The sequence below is a fragment of the Gouania willdenowi genome, chromosome 20 (genome assembly GCF_900634775.1).
Source record: "Gouania willdenowi chromosome 20, fGouWil2.1, whole genome shotgun sequence".
NCBI classification, from domain to species: domain Eukaryota; kingdom Metazoa; phylum Chordata; class Actinopteri; order Blenniiformes; family Gobiesocidae; genus Gouania; species Gouania willdenowi.
In genome coordinates this window covers 10,609,408-10,632,297 of record NC_041063.1, presented here as the reverse complement: position 1 = coordinate 10,632,297, position 22,890 = coordinate 10,609,408, and the positions used below count along the sequence as shown (strand labels likewise).

At 37.5% G+C, this 22,890-nt stretch overlaps 1 protein-coding gene across 4 annotated transcripts; it reads right to left on the bottom strand.

Annotated features, from left to right (window-relative positions):
* Positions 1–1,567: 1,567 nt before the first annotated feature.
* On the bottom strand, positions 1,568–15,781 carry mastl (microtubule associated serine/threonine kinase-like). Of its 4 annotated transcripts, XM_028434532.1 has the most exons (14): positions 15,464–15,781; positions 13,456–13,593; positions 13,234–13,373; positions 12,565–12,653; positions 11,625–11,731; positions 11,394–11,556; positions 11,077–11,225; positions 10,312–10,371; positions 9,230–10,186; positions 7,264–7,405; positions 7,162–7,188; positions 4,599–4,712; positions 4,420–4,521; positions 1,568–2,044 (listed from the first exon to the last, which is right to left on the bottom strand). In XM_028434532.1, the coding sequence occupies exons 1-14, from the start codon at positions 15,629–15,631 to the stop codon at positions 1,887–1,889; spliced, it is 2,514 nt and encodes an 837-aa protein (XP_028290333.1). In that variant the 5' UTR covers positions 15,632–15,781; the 3' UTR covers positions 1,568–1,886. The 4 variants fall into 4 exon arrangements, with proteins under 4 accessions (XP_028290333.1, XP_028290334.1, XP_028290335.1 ...); XM_028434533.1 differs by lacking the exon at positions 7,162–7,188; XM_028434534.1 differs by lacking the exon at positions 10,312–10,371.
* Between the last annotated feature and the right edge of the window lie 7,109 nt (positions 15,782–22,890).

The window sequence follows — 22,890 nt, the reverse complement described above, 5'->3', positions numbered from 1 at the left end:
GTTTCCAAATCCCATAGTGAGACATCTCACGAAATATTATGAAATAGAACTTTAGGTTATGTATATAACTCCGGTTCTATGAGTAATATGAGTGAGAAGTCTCACCAGTCTACCCATCTTGCTCGAACGAGGAGAAGAGGTGCACGTCTGTCCGTGTCCTCCTTTTATAGGAGACAGGTGACCCCCGAGCAGACTCAAAATGTCAGTACGACAAAAAACTGATTAAAATAAACAAAATCATTTAAAAAAAACATAAGATTCCAAAAATAGCCAGAAATCTATAAAACATCCATCCATCCATTTTCTTCTGCTTTATCCGGGGCCCAGACCTCCCGATCCACGCACACCTCCTCCTGCCATTCTTGGGAAACGCCGAGGCGACACCAGGCCAGCTCAGAGACATAGTCCCTCAAGCGTGTCCTAGGCCTTCCACGAGGCCTCTTCCCAATAGGACATGCCTGAAACACCTCCCGAGGGAGGCGACCAGGAGGCATCCGAACAGATGCCCGAGCCACCTCAGCTGGCTCCTTTCGACGTGAAGGAGCAGCGACTCTACTCCAAGCTCCTCCCGAGTGACTGAGCTTCTCACCCTATCTCGAAGGGTGTGCCCAGCCACCCTGCGAAAGAAACTTATTTCGGCCGCCTGTATCCGCGATCTTGTCCTTTCGGTCATTACCCAAATCACAACACCACCGCGGTGGCATACATCAACCTTCAGGGTGGGTTGCGCTCACATCAGTTGCTGCCACTGGCACCCGGAGGTGGTGCAGCAGCTGTGGGCCAGTTACGAACGGGCCGAGGTGGAGCTGTTCACAGGGGAAGAAAATGCACCGTGCGCAATGCACAAAAAAATTAAAACATTAGTTTACATTTCCGTATGTTGAAAACAGCAATAGCAACCACTTCACTGTTTTGTAGTTGGTTCCGCTGTCCTGATTGCACAATGTTACAGTAAAAAAAAAAAAAATTCAAAATGAATCTTAGCATTTATTTTGAAATTACAATTGTAAAATCATACTTTAAGACTTTAAGAAAAATTGATTAAAGACATTTTAATTACAATTTAATGCCTTTTAAGACTTTTTAAGGATCCACGGGAACTCTGGTTTAAATGACCTCCTAAATCTATATTTGTTATTTTTAAATCATCGATCAATGTTTTAGAAGTACTGCTGGTACTCTACTTTTGCTGTTGGTTTCATATTTGTCACCAATCTTAAAGACGGTTCTTTGGATTGGAACCTGAAAATTTAAATCCAGTAAAGATTACAGAGTGATGACTTAAAATAACTAAACATTTCTGACTACATTTGATGAAAATGTTGTGCTACAAAAGGTGGAAAAATGTATATAACTGTATCCTTGCTTTCAAAGACTTGTGTTGTGCTACAAAATGGACCAAAGAGAAAAAACTAAAATCTAACAAATATAAAAAACAATGAAGTGTTACAAACATTTTATTTGCACATCTTTTCTCCTCTGAGTAAAGACATTAAAACTTAACAAAACACATTTACAAACTAAATAAAAGCAATATGTGTTACACCTGCTAAACTATTAGGTTTGAGGTTAGACAAAATGTACATATAAAATACATAATCCATGAATATATTAGTGTTTTTCTTCAACAGCATGTCACTAAGTATTCAAAGTTTACTCAAGACAGATGAATAACATTTCGCTACTAAAAGAGCTTAGTTTAACACTCCATATATGACAAGTCATTTTTAATTCTTCAGAGCTTAAAAGTAAATGCTTGTTTTGATGACTGCCGATGCTTGTTTTTTTCAGAAATGAAACCATGAAAATATTGATCATCCTCCTCCGGTTGTGATGATGATTTCAGAACCATCATCTTATCGTATTAATCTGGTCACTAAACTGCTCTACAGGCTGAAGCCTGACACAGCGATGTGTTGTGCATTGTTCCTCGCCTCAAAGTACGAGGTGTCGGTTTCGTCCGCTGGCTGAGGGATGAACGGCATCGACTGGTTCTGCAGGTTGTCCCAGTCCAGGCCGTCAAACAAGGGGTGACCCTTCAGCTCTGGAGAACAGAGAAACATGACACTGAAGGAAACGTGTTACTTTACTTCCTTAATGCTATTGCTAGGTTACTGCTAATGCTAGGTTAATGTTAATATTAGGCTGATGACATCTTTTACCTTCTAAAAAAATTAATAAATAAATAGATAAAAAATTAACAAAAGGAAAATGTAACCTTTATCCTGATCCTCTGTCTATACTTTATTTATCCTTAATATCTATCATTATTATTATTACTGTTACTGGCTTGTGTTTTGTTTTTTCTGTTCTGCGCGCCGACTACAAAACTGTACTTGGCAAAATAAACTTTTCTGATTCTGATGATAATACTTGGTTAGTGCTAATTAGGGGTATTGAAAAAAATTGATTTCGGCGATATATCGCGATATGTCGCACGATTCTCGAATCTATTTAAAATACATCCATATCGATTTTAAAAAAATTTTTTTATTTTATTTATTTAACCAATAAAAACTTTTCCAATGCAGGAGACATTGTAACTACACAAAGAAGTGCATTTAAACCTGGGAATGTTGACCAGCTTGAGTTTTTTCAATAAAATCTAAAAAAAAAAAGTAGTAACTTCCTGCATTTATTTGTTGTTCTCGGCATATACCTCAGTTAAGTTGCACTAAAGTCAAAATTGGTTTAAAAGCCACAGGCAGATTGTATGTTATTTTTTATTTTAAGTTGTTGGCTCATGGCATGTTAAAGCCAATGTTTTTAGTGTAAAATGTGCCAATAAAATATATTTCATACATAGTTTTCTCATGAAGGTGTACACATTTACAGATTAGTTGTTTTTTAAATCATATATTTAAAAAAAAAAAAAAATCGTAATAATCACCTTATACTTTAATATCGGGATATATCGTATCGTTAACGTGACCTATGAATCGGGATACGAATTGTATCGCCAGATGCCAGGCAATACACACCCCTAGTGCTAATGATAGGCTAATGTTATTACTTGATTAATGCTAGGGTAGTGCCAACACTAGGCTAATGCTAAAGCTAGCTAATGTTAGGTTAATGCTATGCTAGCTAAAGCATCCAAAGCTGCATTTTTTCCAGGAAAAGCAAATATTCTGGTTGCATTCATTTTTAAAGGGATCCTCCACTGTTTGTACAAGTTTGTGCTAAAATCTTTGAAATGTACTTATTAAAAGATCTATGCCTAACAAAATACATTATTATGCACCATATTTATTTGTATTGCCTTTTATAAACGTGACCACTTCACAGTTTTTAGAGCCTGTGTTCCACCATCTTGAAATCACGAGATTGATGATGTCACAAGACCACATTGCCTCTAAACATCCTATTAATTTCAATTGGAGTGAAACATTCAGCTTTTTCAGTCAAAATTACAACTTTTGATGCTTTTGGTTGCTCTAAAACAGTGTTTCTGAAATGAAGGTATGTGTATTTTCTGAAAAAATAAATAGATTTTTGAAATGTTTTAATTATCATCCTTTAAAAAAAATTAAATTAAACAACACAATCTTAAACAACTGTATTTCTCTTTTACTTTGTGAAACATAAATCAAGTTCAACTAAAATGCAGTAAAAACTAAATCTTTGGGGTCACCAGAAATTATTGATGTCAAAATGGGGTCATGATCCAAAAAAGGTTGGGAACCACTGAACTAAATACTGTTTCATTCCACTTGTTTAAAGAAATGAGATTCTTTAAAATGTTATTACTCATTCATTCCATCATTTTGCTCTAAAGTCGTTTTTAAATAGTTTTCTAACAAAAATGCTGGAGTTGAACAAAGTTAGGATTTGGATTCAGAAATGTTTTGTTGAGAACCACTGCTCTAAAAAACAAGAAAAGTTAAATATGTCAAAGTAAACCTCTTATGTTTACTGAAAGAGGATAAAAACAGTTGTGACCTGAAAAAAAACTGTGACCACAGATCCAACTCTGCAGTTTCGTATTAGACAATGAAGCAGAGAAGAAGAGCTCTGCTAAGGGACCTTTACTCTCTCTTAAACAGTGAGTAGCTGACGTTCTGGTGGCTGAAGTTGGCGAATAAATCAAAAACTGTTGAAGGACTCCCACCCAAAAGTCCTTCTATCTAGTCTAGTCCGTGATTACTAGCTAACTTCAGCCACCAGACCATCAGTCGCACATTGTTTAAAGGGGAGTAAAGGTCCTTCAGGAGAGCTCTTCTTCTCAGTTTCATTGTCTGTTTCCTCCTTTGGTCACAGATTATTTTTCAGATCACAGGGTCTAAAACTAAGCCAAATTTTTTTTTTTTTTTTGCTAAATTACCTTGTTTACAAATTGAATTTTAACATTTAAAAATAATACAATTCACTACATAGCATCATGAATATGCAAAAATTTATATTCCGTCAGTTCCTCACCCTTAAGCCCCGCCCTCTTTGTCATGTCTGTGGTCAAAAGGATTTCAATGGCATTCCTGGAATGGACAGACAGCTCCTCCTCATCCTCAGGCCACGGAATATCTGACACAAGTGGAAGAGTTAACTCAACAAAAGCAGCCATCTTAAGTTACACCCCTCATCCACCACAGGCTTCCCACCTCTGTTGAGAATGTTCTGGAAGACCAGCTGAGGCGTCTCGTCGTTGAAGGGTGGTACACCGGTGAGGAACTCGAACAGACACACCCCCAGGGCCCACCAGTCCACCATACACTCTAGGAGGGTACATTTAAAGACAACATCACTCCATCAACAGTATCAGCACTCATCATTCCATCAGTAGTTTATTGTTTTCCAGTTAGACATGCACTGACTCTATTGGACTGCAGTGGCAGAAGCAGGTGCTGCTGACGTTAGGTGGAGGATCACAGACATAAAAACTCACACAGGAAGCAAAACTTGGTTATCAACACTTGGTTTCACACTCATGCTTTCTGAGACGCGCTACAGGTCCAACTCCAATATCATCCGACCTTCAGCAAAAAGGGGCGTTTTGGTTTGTAAGCGGGTAAACCCTGTTCAAAGGCAGAAACACCCCCTTCTTCTTATTTCCTTCTGAATTATAACAATGTCTGGTCTTGATCAGCATTTCATCCGATCAGCAGCAAAAAGGGTTAGGGTTACTTCTACTTCTACTTTCACAGAAGTCAAGTAGCGGAAATGACTTTTTTTCAAACCCTCTCTCATTAGTTGGTGAAAAGGTACTGCAACCCCCACTAAGGCGGTTTTGTAGCCCATCCAAAACACCCCCCAGCATGCTCGCCAACTCACCACTGCCATACGGACACTAAACGAATGCCTAAAGTAACTTAAATCTTGTAATGTTGCATAGTACATCTATCTGTATGTATGTAACTGACACAGGAGATGGCAGCATGATGTACTGTACCGAAAACAAATTCCACCAACTCTATTGAATGGCCATTAATAAATGTTTCAGATTTTTTTTTTTTACCTTTATTTAACCAGGAAAGTGTCACTCACACAGGGACACTGACTGGATGTCTCCAACATCAAATAAAACACTCACCCTGTTGAACATAAGATATTAGCTTCATTCTGTTGTGAAGACACAGTTTTAACCCCCTGATGAGGGAAAAGTCATAAAAATGAATCTTTATCGAATGCTAATATTTTTTCCATGCTTCATCTAAAGCTCCATTTTAGCCCTTAAAGCATCATATGTCAACACTAACACCTCATCTGTGGTTTCTTCTTTCTGTCCTTTCCTGTAGGTAAAGGCTAGCTTTTCTAGATCCTCTCTGATATATGTTATTTGTTACAAATGGAATGATGAATAACTCTCTATGGTTCTATTTGCCAAACGTAGAGAGTGTCCTCCTGTTGAAAAATTATTTTCCTCATTGTCCTTGTGTCTATCAGAAACTGATCACACGTCACACAAGAGTTGTGAATGTGTGGTGCAAGCTTGGTGCAAACCTGCACCAAGCGCCAAATATCCAGATATTGGCAGTTATCTGGATCAGTGGTCCTGATCATTCACACTTTGCTTTTAAGAAATTTCTATCCACAATAATAAAGATACAGTAGGTCCAAATGTATGGGCATCCTGGGGTATTTGAAAAATCAACTCGACATAAATGGAGTCAAACTTCACACAGATCGTTCAATTACAAACAAAGAGAGAAAGGGATTTTTTGTATTTTTGAAACTGATCCAGAATCAGTAAATTCATTTAGATTCCCTCCAAAATGTAATGGAATCTTCCATTGCGTAACATCCATCTTTGGTTAAAAGGTTGTGAAAATCTGTTAAATACTTTTGACGTAATCCTGCAGAAAATCAAATTGATAAACGCGGGCGAAAATATTGCCTTCTTAGCGGAGGTAATGAAACCGGTAACAATGCAGTAGCTATTAGGGATGTCCCGATACAACTTTTTCATTTTCAATATGATACCGATATTCCAGCCTTGCGTATTGGCTGATTTTTTTCTCTCTCTCTTTTCTTTAATAAAAATTAATTATTACTTATTTTATAGTGTGGAATGTTAGAAAAGGCTTGATCAAGTGATGTTACTCACACACAGAACAATAGTCAGCAACAGTAGGTATGAGAAAAACTCAACCATTTATTATTAACAGTTGGTTACATATATTTTAACCTTCAACATAATATTCATAGTATTCTAATTTAATAAAAATAAAATATCAATTGGGAACAAATTTAATAAATTGAAAACTATTAAATTTGAAAATTTGAATTCGATATTCGTTTTTCAGGCTAATATCGGACCGATATCCGATATCGATATCGGGACACCCCTAGTAGCTATATATAGTGATGAGAGAAATTGAACAGCAGGTGAATTAATTAGTAAATGAACACTTGAACCCAAGAACAACTTGAATAGCACTGATCAGGTTTCAAATTTTCACTGTGCAACTGTCAATAAATGAAAGCACATCACTGTAATGTGATGTCATCAGATTGGACTTAGTCAGTTGCTGAGGTCACAGATTTAGGATGATGAGCTGCAATGTTATGATTAGGCCAGAAACCCCCGCTTGTTTATTGAACCCTTTAATCACCATCCATCCACCTTTACGTTTGGTCACCAATGCAAAGCAGAGACCGAGTGGGACGGGCAGCTAAGCTTTGGAACATGCAAGCCCATCACAACCATCAGCACAGCCAACTTACCGGTACCACTCTGACCAGTGGCTGAAACTATAAGAGACAGCCTGTCACACGGGAAGCATTAAGGACTTAAAGTCTGAATGAAAGGAAGTCCCGCCCTCTTACCATGTGGGATTCCCAGGAGAAGCTCGGGAGCCAAGTAGTCAGGCGTTCCTAGTAAGGGAGCAACCTCCACTGGCAGGGGTCCTCTACGGACACTCTTTGGGGTCCTGAAAGGAGTGTGAGAGGTTGACATGGGCTGAGGAGTCTGAAGAGAGAAGGAGATAAGAAAATGTGCTGTTACAAGTCTATATGTATGAATCAGAAGAATATTCAAAGTAGGGCAGCACGATTTTGACAAAAAACCTAATTGCATTTTTTTTTTTTCTTTATATTTTATACATTTAAATGCATATGCGTTTTATTTTTTTCCATATTTCAATTTCTTTTTTTTCTCCCAAATTCTGTGTTTTCCATTTTTTTTAAGAAATATTAATCAATTTGTTCAGAAAATATTAGTTTTTAACTCTCGTGAGGAAACAAAATAAATACTAACAAATAAAAAACCCATAATTGAATAATAATGTATGTCAAAAATAAAAATGTAATTTAAAATAATGAGTAAGATACAATTAAAAGGTAGTAGTGACATAGATTAGTCTGAATGCTCCTTTTTAATTATTTATGTCATATAAATATCTATGAGAGCAGCATTAATGTCACCCAATTTCCCCTCAGGGATCAATGGTTTACTGAATCTGATCAGGTTTAATGATGAAGTTTTGATCAACTTCATTTAAATAATCCTGATGACATCATTTCAGACCATAATGATTACACAAAAATAAATGGACAAGGATTCATCAGTTATTTCACCACTAGGGGTCAGATAATTTCACAGTATTAGAAGCTATCAAGTTATCAATAACCTACGATGTTTCAGACTCTACAATCCTTGGCATCAATGGTCTCGTCCACAACAACAGAACAACTTTATACACAAATCTTCTGAAGCTCTGATGAGATGTTGTTTAAACGCTCAGAGAATGTGACGCTGATTAAAGCTGATCATGTTTTCCCGGAGCGCCGCAGCGCTTGACGAGAAACGATTGAAGCTTCACAGACACATGAAAGTTAAGCGGGCACTGGTCGGCACTCGGCTCTAATTTTGGAGTCAGTGATGATTTGCGTAATTTTATGGCAGTTTAAATGGTGTATGATGCGGCCAGGACGGGAGGGGGGCGCGCGATGCCCCGAATGAGCGCTCCCCGGAAACATTTCCCCCTAAAAAAATTTCCTTTCCCTCACTGTGACGGTGTTTCATCCCGATTCTGTCTATTTCCGCGTTCAACAGTGGATTCCGTTTTCATTGTTCGATTCCGTGATTCCGTACGGGATTCCCTTAACGTGGATTTTATAGGGCCCTAGTGTAGTTGTTGTTAGCGCTCACTGAGACAATGGATGGATGGAGACAAAAGAAAAAACCTCAGCATCTTAGTAGTGAAAACCTCAATATCGATGCAATTAAAGGGACCATGTTACGCTAAATAGACTTTTCTGTGCTTTAAACATCATAAAGTGCTATTTGGGCTTCATACACATGCCCAAAGTGTTATTTTCATTGATTCCTTCAATCGTTAGTTAGAGGGTGATTTGCTCCTTTCTTACTGCAGGGTGAGCACAAACACCTCACTCCAATCTGATGAGGCATTCCCACTTTGATGACGAATTTGATGAGGCACTGAGCTGGAGAAGAATAGCGGGTGAAAAACAGTTGTGGATTTTTTTTCTGGTTTTCCAACCTTTATGCCGCAAAAAAATTGATCTCCGTCACATTAGACCAGGTGGACCAATTAAACTGTTTACATTAAATAGAGTGGGCTCCCACTGAATCATTCTGATCAGCCCTCATTATGGTAAACGCACGGAGAAATACATGGGATTTCAAGTTGTCACACACACACACAGAGAGAGAGAGAGAGAGAGAGAGAGAGAGAGAATGCTGCAGCCTGGATAATTTTCTTAGAAAATTGCTAAATTATTGAAATGCGGCCAATACAGCCTGGAAATTACTGTTGTCTTAAAAACCCACCTGACAGAGCGAGCTACATGAGTTGGATTTCTTCTGCACTGGTGTTGCATTGCTCGACAGGCAGAGATAAGACGTCTCCATGGCCTCCGTGGAGCCGATGCTAAGCCTAGAGACTTCAGACATGTTGGAGGGGTGGATGGAGCTGCATGTGCTGCGGAAAGCTACAACGTTTCTAGGTTTGAGAAAGGATGGCGACTGAGCCGAGCTGCCCGAGAGGTTTGGTAGGCGCTTGAAAAAGGAACACTGGGACTCAGATTTGATGCCTAAATGAGAAGAAGCTCTAGAACTGTGTGGAAGTGTTTCACACATGGAGGAATCCTTCTCCTCCTGTTGCTTCTGAGAGAATATTGAAGAGCTATTCTGCTGGAAAGATGGCCGGCTTTCCACAGTGAGAGAGGTTTCATGTGGGGAGCCATCAGAGTCAAGGCTCAGGCTCCTGCAGATGTCGCTGTGCCCGGGAGGTGGTGACGCAAAACTGGATTCGGACTCTTTGGCTCCGTCATCAAACATGTCCTCTGCAGGCTCCTGTAGCTCAGAAAACAGACTTTTGGACACATCGACAGAGCTGGAGTCCTTTGCCATCTTAGTCTCCTGTGCCTCAATCACCCTAGTGAAGTCTTTGGTTTTGCCTATGTCGAAGTTGAAGAAAGTCTCAGTAAGGCCGGTGTGGAAGGTCACAGGTTCACCAGTTATCTTGAAGAAGGTTTGACAGTCTGCAATTCTCCTTTTGGCTCGTGATTCCAGAAGATCTGGACTTCCATTGAGGTCAGAAAATGTTCTTTTCACAGAGGTAGCTCCTCTGACTGACTGAAGCCGGTCCACCATTGTGGTTTGTGGGCTTCTCTCTGAATGGTTGCCTGGTTTTGATGCATCATTAGTGATTCTGGCTGAGAGGCCAAAAACAGATGCTTTCATGGACTTTCTCTCTTCCTGATCATTGATGACTTCATTTTCTTTCTGAAAAATCAAGTGAAAAAGTAAAACACCGTGAGAGCAAACAGTAACCTAAATAGTGATTCTCAACCTTTTCAGCCCGCGACCCCCAAAATGAAAGAGCCAGAGACCGGGGACCCCCACTGTACCTTAAGGTGGTTGAACACAGACATGAACATTGAAGAACAGTCGTGTGGAGACAGGGCCATCTATAAGGGGGAATAAAGGGGAGAGATTTTTGGGGCCCATTTATAAAGTCAGCCAAATGATGGTCCATTGTTCTATGAATCTGTGATAACCACAATTATTTATTTAGCTGAATAATATCCACTGATGTCCAGGAAATGTATTAATATTTGTTCCATGATTTAAATCCTTGTTGTAATCAGAAGTGAAATGGGTTAAAAGTGACCAAAAATGGTAGCAAAGGTAGTGAAACCACAGAAATTGTTTAAGCTGCAAATTAGAGTGTCCACAAACGAACAGAGAAAGGGGTAAAATGGGTTTAAAGTGTCAATATGAACATGTAGTTTAAACTGGCAAATAATGGGCATGACAAACCATGAATGGGGTTAAATTGGCAAAAAATAAGCATGAAATATGGTGAAAAGAGGTTAAAAGTTACTATAATGGGTCAACGTATGTGACATTAGGCGGGAAAAAGTGGTGGAAAGGGTTTATAAGTGCCGAAAATGTCTTAAAAGTGGAAAAAATGTGAAGAAAAGGCATTGAAATTTGAAGGAGAAGTTGCAGAAACTGCTAAAAAAAAATATTCTTAGTTTCTTGAAGGCATCTGGAAACCCTCTCCCAGTGTCTCGCAACTACAAGGTTGAGAACCCCTGCACTAAACAGTGGAGAGAAGATATATTAGCTTCATGGGATATTATATGCAAACATTTTAAACTGTGACTGACCTCCTCCCCCTCCCACAGAGGACTAATGCCGCCCTCTGTGTCTGTGGTGCTGCCTGCGCTCACCGTCTCAGCTCTCTGTCGGCTCTGCAGCAATGTTGGTGTCAGATTTTTGGCCAGATTATAAGGGCTGAACAAACGATTGTTTGGTCCTGAGAAGACACAAAAGTTGTTTTAAAATCGCAGGAATGCAGCGGTTTCTTTTATCAATAAATAATTACAGACAATCATTACAGCTATTAACTGGTAGAAGTGACACTTTCTTTTTTTTTTTAACAGTGAAAAGCCTGTGGCCCCCTAAAAAGTTGAGTGTTACAGACCTAGTTTCCATGCAAACTGAGATGGAGAATGCTGCTGATCTTTCGTGGGCACCACAGGGGATCCCAGAGACTTGTTTTTGGGTTTGATTTTCCCGCGGCTCATGGGGCTGCACACAGCAGACACGCTGCAGTGACGCCTGACGTCTCCTGAGGTCGTGTTTTGCTGTAAAACAAACAGTGTGTCACCAAGAAAGCTCAATATCGCATCTAAATCTGAGTGAATTCACTTACGAATCCCAGCGAGCTGATGAGGGACAATACTTGGCCGGGAGTGCGAAAGTAATCCTTTTTTGGTTTAGCCAAGGATGGTGTAGTGAGGATGTCCATGAGACTCAGCTCTGATAACACACACAGATCAATGATGTGCACGATCACAAACTATTTAACTAATTAAAATCTTTTAAAACAACAAAATGTTTCAAAAATGGTCAAAATTGAAATGCACCAGTACTCAGAATCTTTATTGTAAATCACATTCAAACTCGTACAATTTTAGTGCAACATACAACTAGGCCTGGACTTAAGATATATCAAGTTTTCTATTTTGCCAATATAGAAAATTACAATATCGCCTATTTCCGTATATTATTGTTCTATAGCTTATTTTGCTGCTGTCACTACTTCTCAGAACATCATGAGGAGCACAGTTAGATGGATTTCTGTGTGTCCTAACCCAGACCTTCCCCTTAACAAGCAACACTACCGAACTCACTCACACGTGCTGTCCCTTAGAGGAGAAAAAGCCAGGAGTGGCACATATTGTGCAGCTGTTTGTTAATAAATGTAACTGTGTGGAATTTTTCATCAGCAAAATCTAACACAGAATTGTCTTTCTGGTCAGACTTCATTGAAATAAAAAAATAATCGCCATTTTCAGAAAAAATACCGTGATGGGAATTTTGAACCATATCGCCCAGCCCTACATCATACAACTATACCAGAATATACAATAGCAGGAAAAAAAATAGAATAAAAGTAAAAGAACAAGGAAATAACCTCTCCTTATTAAGGTATATACAAATATATAATGACATTTGAAAAATAAATGTAGCACATTTAAGCTTCTATTGGGTTCATACATTTCACCACATGTCACTAACAGAGATTAAAGCAAACATGACAACAAAGGATAATATTGTACATTTTGTTCAGGATTAAAAGCGTTACCAACCTCTATCGAGCTTGACTTTAGAAAGGCCGAAATCTGTGAGTTTAATGTGACCTTCGTTGGATACGAGCATGTTGTCAGGCTTCAGGTCCCTAAACAGTTCCAATGATGCACAAACAAAGAGTGATCACACAGTGGTTTAGAAATAATAGAGAAAAAAAAAAAAATCGATTTGGCAATATATCACGCTGTTGCACCGCACGATTACAGTATCAATTCAAAAAATGTCCAAATCAATTCTTTTTTTTTTAAAATGATGTTTTTAACTAAAAAAAAAAAGTATTTCATTGAGCCGACATATGAACTTAAACGCCCGGACACTATGTGTCAGTGAAGCCCATCAAACCTTGTTAAACTACCTCACTCCTCAACGCATTTCAGCTTGGAAGTTTCATGACAAATACTGGGCACTTTTATAGATGTATGTGGTTACTTTTTTATTATAAAGAATTTAAAAACTTAACAGAAGCAGAATTTGTAGAAGAAGCAAAAGTTTTTTGAAAAATGGAATTTGGCAGTTTGATAAACACTCTATTTTGATATTACTACTTGAATTACATTTACTTGTTCTTGAAAGTTAAAAAAAAAAAGAAATCAATTGTATTTCATGCTATGTATATCATATTGTTTAGTATCTGGATCTATTGCATCGTGAATCGTATCGTCAGCCACCTGTGGATAATGCCATGTCGGTGGAGGTAATCCAAAGCCAAAGCAACCTCAGAGATGTATCTCACAGCCATGTCCTGATCAAAATAACCATATATGTGAAGCAGAGATTTGACATCTCCACCAATGAGGTACTCCATCACCTAAAGGAAACAAAAAATAAATAAAAATGTGCGATTAGAATAAGTTAAGAGCTTGTTTCCGGTGAGTTTAGTGCAGTCTTACCAGGTAAATCTTGGTTGCAGTCTGCAGGGAGTAAAACAGGTGAACCACAAAGGGACTTTTGCTCAGAGCCAGAGCGTCTCTCTCTGCCTTCATCTGGCCCATCATGTTTTTGTCGACCATGTCAGCCTTTTTCATCACCTACAGGCGGCAGAATTCACTTTAAATGACCTGTGTGTGGTTCTTTAAATAAGTGCTTCTTCACCTTTTTTCACATTAGTAATAATGCATTGGATTTACATAGTGCTATTAATAGACACTCAAAGCGGTTTACATGGTATTATTCTGTCACTCCATACACAGTGGTGGTAAGCTACTATTGTAGCCACAGCTTCCCTGGGCCAGACTGACGATAGTGAGGCTGCCATAGTGCACCATCGGCCCCTCGACCTCCACCAACACTCACTCACACATACATTTATACTGGGTAATGTGGGTAAAGTGTCACGTCTAAGGACACAATGACAGAAACCACCACACTGTTGTCTAGTATGCCACCATGGAATTTTACACCAACTTTTAATATTATGAATTCCCCCAATCAAATCAAATAAAAAATTAAAAAATTAATTCCCCCAATCTAACCTACAAAATGAATTTGCACAAAGTAAAAACTAGAGGGAAAGCATTTATTTCAAAGTTAAACTATTTATAACTTTGTTATATTATTTAGTTTCCAATTTTTGTTACTCAGTGTTTTGCACATTCATTTATTGTAAATTTATTTATTGTTTTATTTAACTATGAATTGTAGGTTGCCAGTAGGGATGGCAGGATTTTTCATTAGGGCAACACAGAGCCGTAAAGAGAGAGAAAGTTGCAACAACTCCGTTCACTCATTGAAGCTACAGCAGATGAGACAGTTTGTGATATACATATTGGATATTATTATTATTATTATTAGCATATCTAAACCTATTAAAGTGTGGTGTTTTGTAATGAACTCTTTAATAATAATAATAATAATAATAATAATAATAACTACATCAAAAAAGCAGATAAGCTACCTTCTACAGTGAAGAATACAGATATTAAAAAAAAAACATAAAACTGACAACAGTTACAAAAGAAAGGTGCATTTCAGTTCAGGGTGTCGGAATATGGAGCAATCTAAATGATGACATCAATTGTTAAGATCCATTAAACACACAAGACAACTTGACTCAAAGAAGTTCAGAAAAAAACAACAAAAACACAGAAAATGACTCCAAAAGCTCACAAAAATAACAACAAAAACAGAAAATAACTCCAAAAACACATAAAAATATGGAAATACCACATAAAACAGACAAAATGACTCACAATTAAAAGAAAATTCAAAGCGATACATACTGTAGTGTATATAATAAATACATTATAACAGTTTTTAACCAAATTAATGTTGACCTTAACTACGTCAAAAAAAAGCAGGTAAGTTAGCTTTAGTGTTTACACTGATCATTAATAGGAATTTACGTTAGGGGAAAAAAACTATTTATGGAACTTCATACACATACATATGACGGTCTACTATATAAATATTGTGAATCAATGCCGTTATTGACGACAAATGACCGAAAATCCCAATTATGTCACTCGGAATCAATAGATTCGAATGGCCCGCCACTAACTTCCGGGACAAAATCCAGTTTTACACGAATCATGTGACGGTGAAGCATTTTGGACTTCCGTTGTCGTGACATAATAACCCCTACACATTTGGAATCTGTGATTCCTTGTCTAAAGCAACAAGGACACGGAATTTAAGCCATTTCCTCCTGTTTACCTGATATTTTGGCTAAAATGACTAAAATGTAACGACACTAAAAATGAAAAAAAAAATAAAAACTGTCACATAAATTAAAAGCCTTTTATTTATTATTAAATATTTGTAATTTTTTTAGGCCGTGGCTATAGATACGTTAAGTGTATCCACGGACTGCCACTATCTCTAGACACTTTAATTTTTTTATCCTTTAAAATGTTTGGAATCAGTGCTTTATATAACTGTGAAGGTGCGTCAGACACTCACTTTAATGGCGTATAAACGCGCATTGCACTTCTTCCGAGCCAGGTAGACTTTTCCGAAAGCTCCGCGGCTGATGGGCTTCAACACGGTAAAGTCTTCAATAGAAGGCGGTTTGGGAACCTCCACCGACTTCTCGGTTATTTCCGAGCAGTGTGGCACCTCTGCGTCCATCGCTGAGTGGAGAAGTGTGACGGACAAAGCTCAGTGTTTCACATAAACAACATACTCAAGCTACTGCTCGCGTTTGTTTTGAAATTTGAATTGCGCTGCTTTTCTGTGGGGTCCTGTGTCGTCACTGTAGGAGCTTAACTAGGTGCCTGAACGAAAAGTGCGATTTTCAACACACCAAGAATGTTAGAGAAAGCAACTACTTTATTTATGTAAATAACTTTTTTTTTAGGTTCTTGAACTGCAAACTTTAACACCAAAACGTGTAGCTATAAACTATTCACTACTACGGTTTTAACTTTCTAAAGTAAGGTAGACGTCAGGGTTGGGGTCAATTACATTTTTTTAAATTCTAATTACATCTTCAATTTTCCATGTTCAATTACAGATGACAGGCCATTCGCCATTTCAAAAATGCCATATTTTTTCTGTTTTTATAGGAAATGTTTTTTGGTTTTTCTGAATTGATGAGATAAAAAATAAGTTAAAAATAAATAAATAGATGGCCCTGTTTTTCTGTTTTTATAGGAAATATTTTTTCTGCTTGTAGTGTTGACCTTTGTCGAAGGTCAACACTACAAGAAGTGCATTTTTTTTTAGGACAGCAATGCCTGTTTTGCTATTGCAATTAAATTAATGACATTATTTTATTGCATGTGACCATCACCAGCCCTCCCTAAGGAAGGGTAAGAAACACTTAATTATAGGGAAGATATAAAAAGAGAGGGCTATGTTACACCTAGGTGAGGGGGAAAGGAACAGGGAAGAGGGAGTCAGGGTAGGATATCCTAGACAGTGGATCCAGTGTAAATGACTCGTGAGACAAATGGAACAGACTATCATTGGGATTGATTGGAAGTATCTGTGGGTGTTCGGTGTCTCTCTGGTGATTCTGTAATTTATATATATATATATATATATATATATATATATATATATATATATATATATATATATATATATATATATATATATATTGTAATAGTTTTTAGTTTTTCTTTTTTTACAAAGGAGGGATTGACATGTGATTACAGAATCTCCTGGTCCTGGTCACATTGCCCTAAGCAGGCCAGATTCCATCGTACACTGATAACATTTACCAAGGTCTCTTCTCAGAGACTCTGTCACTGTTATGCTTAGCGCTATCAGCAGCATACAAAACCCGAGAGCACAGAACAACTACAGATTCAAACCCTTTGACCAAATAAACCCTGTCTGCATCTGACCAGTAAACCCTACAACTTGACTTTGTCTCATTCCATTCAAAACTGCCAAAACATCTAGCTTCCAGGATTAAGAGACTGACTTTTCTTGGTTCCAGTTTGAGGCGATAAAATCCAATGCGCATTTACTACCACCAGATGTCAATCTTTGTCCAATGTTGCACATCATCTCCCTCACAGTCATTATGAGTCATAGACAAACAGTCTTTATGCAGGTTTTCATTAAGTTGTATGATTCCTTCCATTTGCTTTCGTGGCAGGGACTATATCTACTATCATTTAGGAAAAAGTGAGTGTTTATGGATGTTCTTTTTTGCTCCACAGCCATCTCTGCAGAACAGGCTCGACACAGTATGTTCTTCTTGCTAGGATAAAAGGACAAGAGTCCTTTGTGCACTTAAAGCATATGAATACAGATTCTGAGCTTATACCAACAAGTTGAAACAAGGGACGAAACAAGATGCTGATCGTACCGAATCTTTCTCTTACACTTTCTCTTCTCCTACATCATACTTTTGGATGAGGTAGTATTATAGACAACATGAAGCAATTAGGAAACTTCTAGAACAAAGGGTCTAGCTGACTACTTAAAGTCTAAACTAAAGTTTTAATGGTTAACTAAATAAAATAAAATTGTTGGCAATCAGGACTGTGCATTGGGGAATATTTTTTGTTTTTCTCTTCAATTTCCATTTTTCTTCTCCAACCAGCAGGAAAGAAGCTGCCAGTCCTCTGGGTATTTGCCTCTAGGGAGAGAAAGCCAGCCCACTGCTGACTGGGAAAAAGTTTTACATGTTAGCACAGTCTCACAGAGTTCATGAAACAGTCACAAAAATGAGATTTTTAGTGCATGGCAAAACAATTTCCTGCTTTTTTTCTAGATGCGCTGCACAATTTTTCGTGGAGGTGCTGGGAAGGAATTGCAAACTGAAGCACATCAATGTGATTTATCACTTTAAAGCTGCAGTTTGCAAAATACTCTCTCTGCTCTGTTTTAAAACCAAAACTTAGCCTCCCTTACTCCCAGTATCTTCGTGAACGTTCTTAGTGACTTCTTTCTCATTAAAGAGTAGTGACATTTATATGGACTTTATCTTGTTTTAGTGGAGAGTTTTCAGGTGTATCACTCTGTAGTTACTGTCCTGAGCAGCGGTTGCTTTGTATGACGATGTTTCGATACGGCGATATATCACAATATTTTTTCGCACGATCGATTATCGATATGCTCAGGCTACGTATCGATTTTTTTTTTTTTTTTTTTGTGGAATATTGCACTATAATGATGTCACTGGTAAAAAATACCCTATTTTTTGTTTACAGAAAGCACTATTGGAGATACTTATTCGTTTACATTGGTATGTTGACACTTATTAACAGAAATGTTGCACTAAAATAGTGTCACTGTTCATAGGACACTTTTTCAATTTATTGTCTTTCAGCGATATAAAATAAAAATTGTTTTTTCACTTAACCATTTTTTTCTTGTTATGTCATAGATTATCATAGATTGATTTCTGACCAATATATCGATAATCGCAGTATCTTCACATTGTGAGATAATCGCTATCGTGAGCTTTGTATTGTGTATCGTATCGTGAGGTACCCAGAGGTTCCCACCCCTGCTTAAAGACAGTTATGGATTTTTGACCAAATGATGCCAAAAAAAAACCTTACATACTGCAGCTTTAACCACAACCCTAAATTAACTGCTCTAATGAGATGTAATTACATAAAATAACTTCCTAATCATGATGGTTTAGTGGTTAGCACGTCCGCCTTACAGCGAGAAGGCCCTGGGTTCAAGCCCTGGGGTAGACACTTTGGACCCTCCTGTGTGTAGTTTCCATGTTCTCCCCGTGCTGCGTGGGGTTCCTCCGGCTTCCTCCCACAATCCAAAAACATGACTTTTAGGTAAATCAGAGTCTCTAAATTGCCTGTAGGAGTGACTGAGAGTGGTTATCTGTGTGTGTGCTGCCATGTGATGTACTGGCGCCCTGTCCAGGGTGTACCCCCCCCCCAACGCCCAATGAGAGATGTTTAAGTTTAAACATCTCTCTTCAAAATTAATGATAAAATATCAAAACATTCGGACTCCTCTGGCAAACTTCACATTAATTACTTGATTTTAAACTAAAGAACTGAAATTATTGGATCTCACACGAACACTTCGATGGGTGGCTTATGACTCAGATTTTAAACCTGACCAAGATTCAAGCATTGGTCACAACAAGGACATATTTCTTATTGTAAGATACTAGACAATAATACATTACCAACTTTTCAAACATTACAAAGACAGTATAACCTGGACAAAAATATTTTTTTTTAGGTACTTACAGCTAAGAAAATATTTATCGACAAATTCATCAAAATCAGAACTAGATTCTAATCAATTAATTAAACTGATATCACAAACATATACAAAAGAATTTACCAAAGCCTAACAATTAGTAGGGGAAATACAACAAATTATATTAGAAAAAGATGCGAGGAAAAAATTATCTCCAGTGAGCAATGGAATAACATATGCAAGACTACTTTCTCAACCACCTGCTCTGCTCACTGGCGAGAATTCAGCTGGAAAAATCTACTACGGTTCTTCATAACCCCCAAGCAACAAATGAGATGGGACCCAGCTCTCTATGTTGGAGAGGTTGTGGTGATAATAAGGCCCATCACACTCATATATTTTGGTCCTGTGTAAAGTTAAAAGAGTTTTGGATCAACAATAGAGCAAATAATAAAACGTGATGACATTCTACATGGGAGATATACCCACAGACTTACCAAATAACGTCACATATCTAGTCAATGTTCTCACTTTACCCGAGAATGGCTCCAAACAGATCCTCCTTTATTAGAAGACTGGATAAATTTAGTTGAAGAGACTCATAAATAGTAGCGTCTGACTTGGTTTCATGGTTGTATGACATATTTTTTGATCCCAGCTCTTTTTATATCTGTATGTAAAAATATCTTCATAATGTACATTGAAACTTCTTTATGCCGACTGTTTTGGTTGATTGTTTGTTTATGAAAAATCTTCAATAAAAATCTAAGTGACAAAAAAAAAAGAAACACAAATAGAATGCCGAAATTGCGACGGCACACACAAAAATACAATCGTTCCTTTTTGTGACAGTGTCATGTTTCCCCGTGAGATTTTGTTGTACATAATGACACCACCACGTGTCACAAACCACGAGTTTGGCCTTGCCTGTTGAAGAAAGTGTTTGAGGCTATTTCAAAGTGTTCCACACACACTGTGGACTAGAAAACCCATCTCCGCGATTGTGGAGTTGATGAATAGGCTTGTCAGTGTTAGAGCTAGAGATGACAGATGGTTATGACTCAGGGGTAAACGATACAGAGGTGAGATGTTTTGAGCAGTAAGTAAGTAAGACTTCATCAAATAATGACGATATATGTAGACTTTTCCCTATAACTCTATGCTTTATTGAAAAATCTTGACGTTGAAAGAACCAAAATGCTTGAAGATTTGTTTGCCACAACATCAGAGGATGTACAGTATCTTTTATTCATTCGAAGACCTGATATTTAGTCATTAACTTTCACTTGTGGGGGAAAAAAAAAAGAGAAACATACACTGTTCACTTTCCTTATGGTCAAGTTTTATTATAGCGTTCAGTTCTTTTAAACCCCCTGCGTTATTAGTCACAAGACGGCACAATAGGAAGCCACACAGCAATAACAGTTTTCACATCAGCAATCCAACTTTCAGCTGCTCGTTTCTAGTTAAGCATTTGACAAAGTAGTTACAGTGAAAGCTGTAACTGGTTTAATCAATTTGACGCTAACAAATAATTAAAATGGCTTTCAGAGTTGCTGGGAATGTCAGGGGTAAATTTGTGGGATCTTATTTTGTGCATATATGTCGTCCTGGAGGAATTTGTAATAGAAAAAAAAAAAAAAAGAAAGAAAAACTACAAATAAGCAATAAAATGTCATTCATCAAAAGTTATATATCATATAGCTCAAGCATATGTAATTTGATTCCAACGTTTTTTTTTTTTTTTTTTTTTTATAACATCAACACAACGAAATGTTGGATTTCAATCAAGTAAAACATAAATGTTTCTGACACCTGCTTTTAAACTTTTGCAACATACTGTGTAGCAGCACATGGTAGATTGTCCTAAATAGTCAAATGTGATTTTAAGTGCATTGTAAAATATTGCTTCCATTGCCAAAAACCCATTAACACTCATTATCATCACTTTCACTTGTTAAATTCTCTACTAAAACAATCATTTGTCACATAAATCACATATATAATTTTCAAAATGCAGAGTTATGTTCACTCGGCTTCACAACTCATTTACAGCGAAAAGCTTTGTATGAAAATACAACGCATATACATTGAACAACATAGATTTTTCTTTATCGAGACAGTTTACCAAAATACAGTCTAATATATGAAATGCATTCAAACTGCTAAGAAAGATATAATAAAGTTATTTGCTTTTAACATTGAGGCATTTCTGCCAAACACAGCAAATGTTCTCAGGGGATCTCAGGGTGGAACCTGCCTTCTTCCCCCGCGTTTATATCTTTGTGATTATACATTTTTTTTGTACTTACAAGGCATTTGTTTTTCAAGATAAAGATGTGTGTAACCATTTCTGGCCAAAAACACAAAGGACAAAGCCACCAAATTGTAAACACAGTAGTTACAGCTTATGTGTTGGTTGCTTTACACTTTGTGATTTTGCAAAAAAATAAAAACCCATCTCTTAGAGCAGTGGTTTCCAACCTTTACTGTTGTGTACCTGCTACCTGTTATGGTTATTTATACATGCTTTCCTATGTCTAGCCCAACAGTAATTAGGAATTTAAGCCATTTATTTGTGTATTTCTGGCATTTTGGTTATTTTCGATAATTTCCACATACTCTCTGTATGTGGTCACACACTCTTAAGGGTACACTTAGACCAGGTTGGAAATCACTGTGTTCCAGAGCATGTTTTTTTGTGCTTGTAGTGTTGGATATATTCCCTTTGTTCTACTGTATTAAACTCAGGTCCTCAGACCCCTGGGGGGTCCATGAGCCAAAGGTTTAAGTTCCATTCAATGTATTGCAATAATTGGCTGAGATGAGCTGCACCGTACATTGAGATGAAGCCAGAAGAGGAAAAGCCAAACAGATACTTAGCAACACATAGATCACCTGCTTTTTAACTATTTGTACTTACAGCTCTTAATAACATACACACAACGGTTTAACAAAGGATACTGATGAACCGCACTGCACAGATTTGAGCTGGCATCCTCTGGATCAACAGAATTAAACAGTTGAGGTGCAGTCATGCTGATCAAGTAATTGTTCACAATTCACCTTAACACACTGATAGGTGGGCCTTTTGCCTCAATGGAAAATCATGTCCTTGGTAAACAGACCTAGAACCAGTCCATTTACCAATGGACCAGTTATTGGCAAACTGGCCCAGTTTACCAAAAACTGGTCCAATGGACCATTGGTAAATTGAATTATAATCCATTTACCAATGGTCCAGTTATTGGCAAACTGGCCCAGTTTACCAAAAACTGGACCAATGGATCATTGGTAAATTAACCTATAACCAGTCAATTTACCAATGGTCCAGTTTTTGGCAAATTGGACCAGTTTACCAAAAAGTAAATTGGTATATGGTCCATTAGTCAATTTACCAATGAACCAGTTATACAAAAAAATGCCAACCCCCCACCCCAACTTCCTGGATACAGTATCACTAACTGAAGCTATGATAGTCATGCTGACTAATGACCATAATTAAAGAATACTTAAATCCATCCACTTCATCAACTGGTGCAAAGGCTAAAATGGGATTCAGGATTTTAAAATCTGCGAGTGTTGTTGGAATTCTTCCCCTAAAAACTTCTAATATTTATCTTCTTACATAGTTTTAGTCAAAACCAATATTGTTACTTAATATTTTTAAAGCAGGTCTACAGTAGACATTTAAATGAAACATAAAATAAACAAGGAGTCCATAAGGCATAAACATGCTGTACCTACTA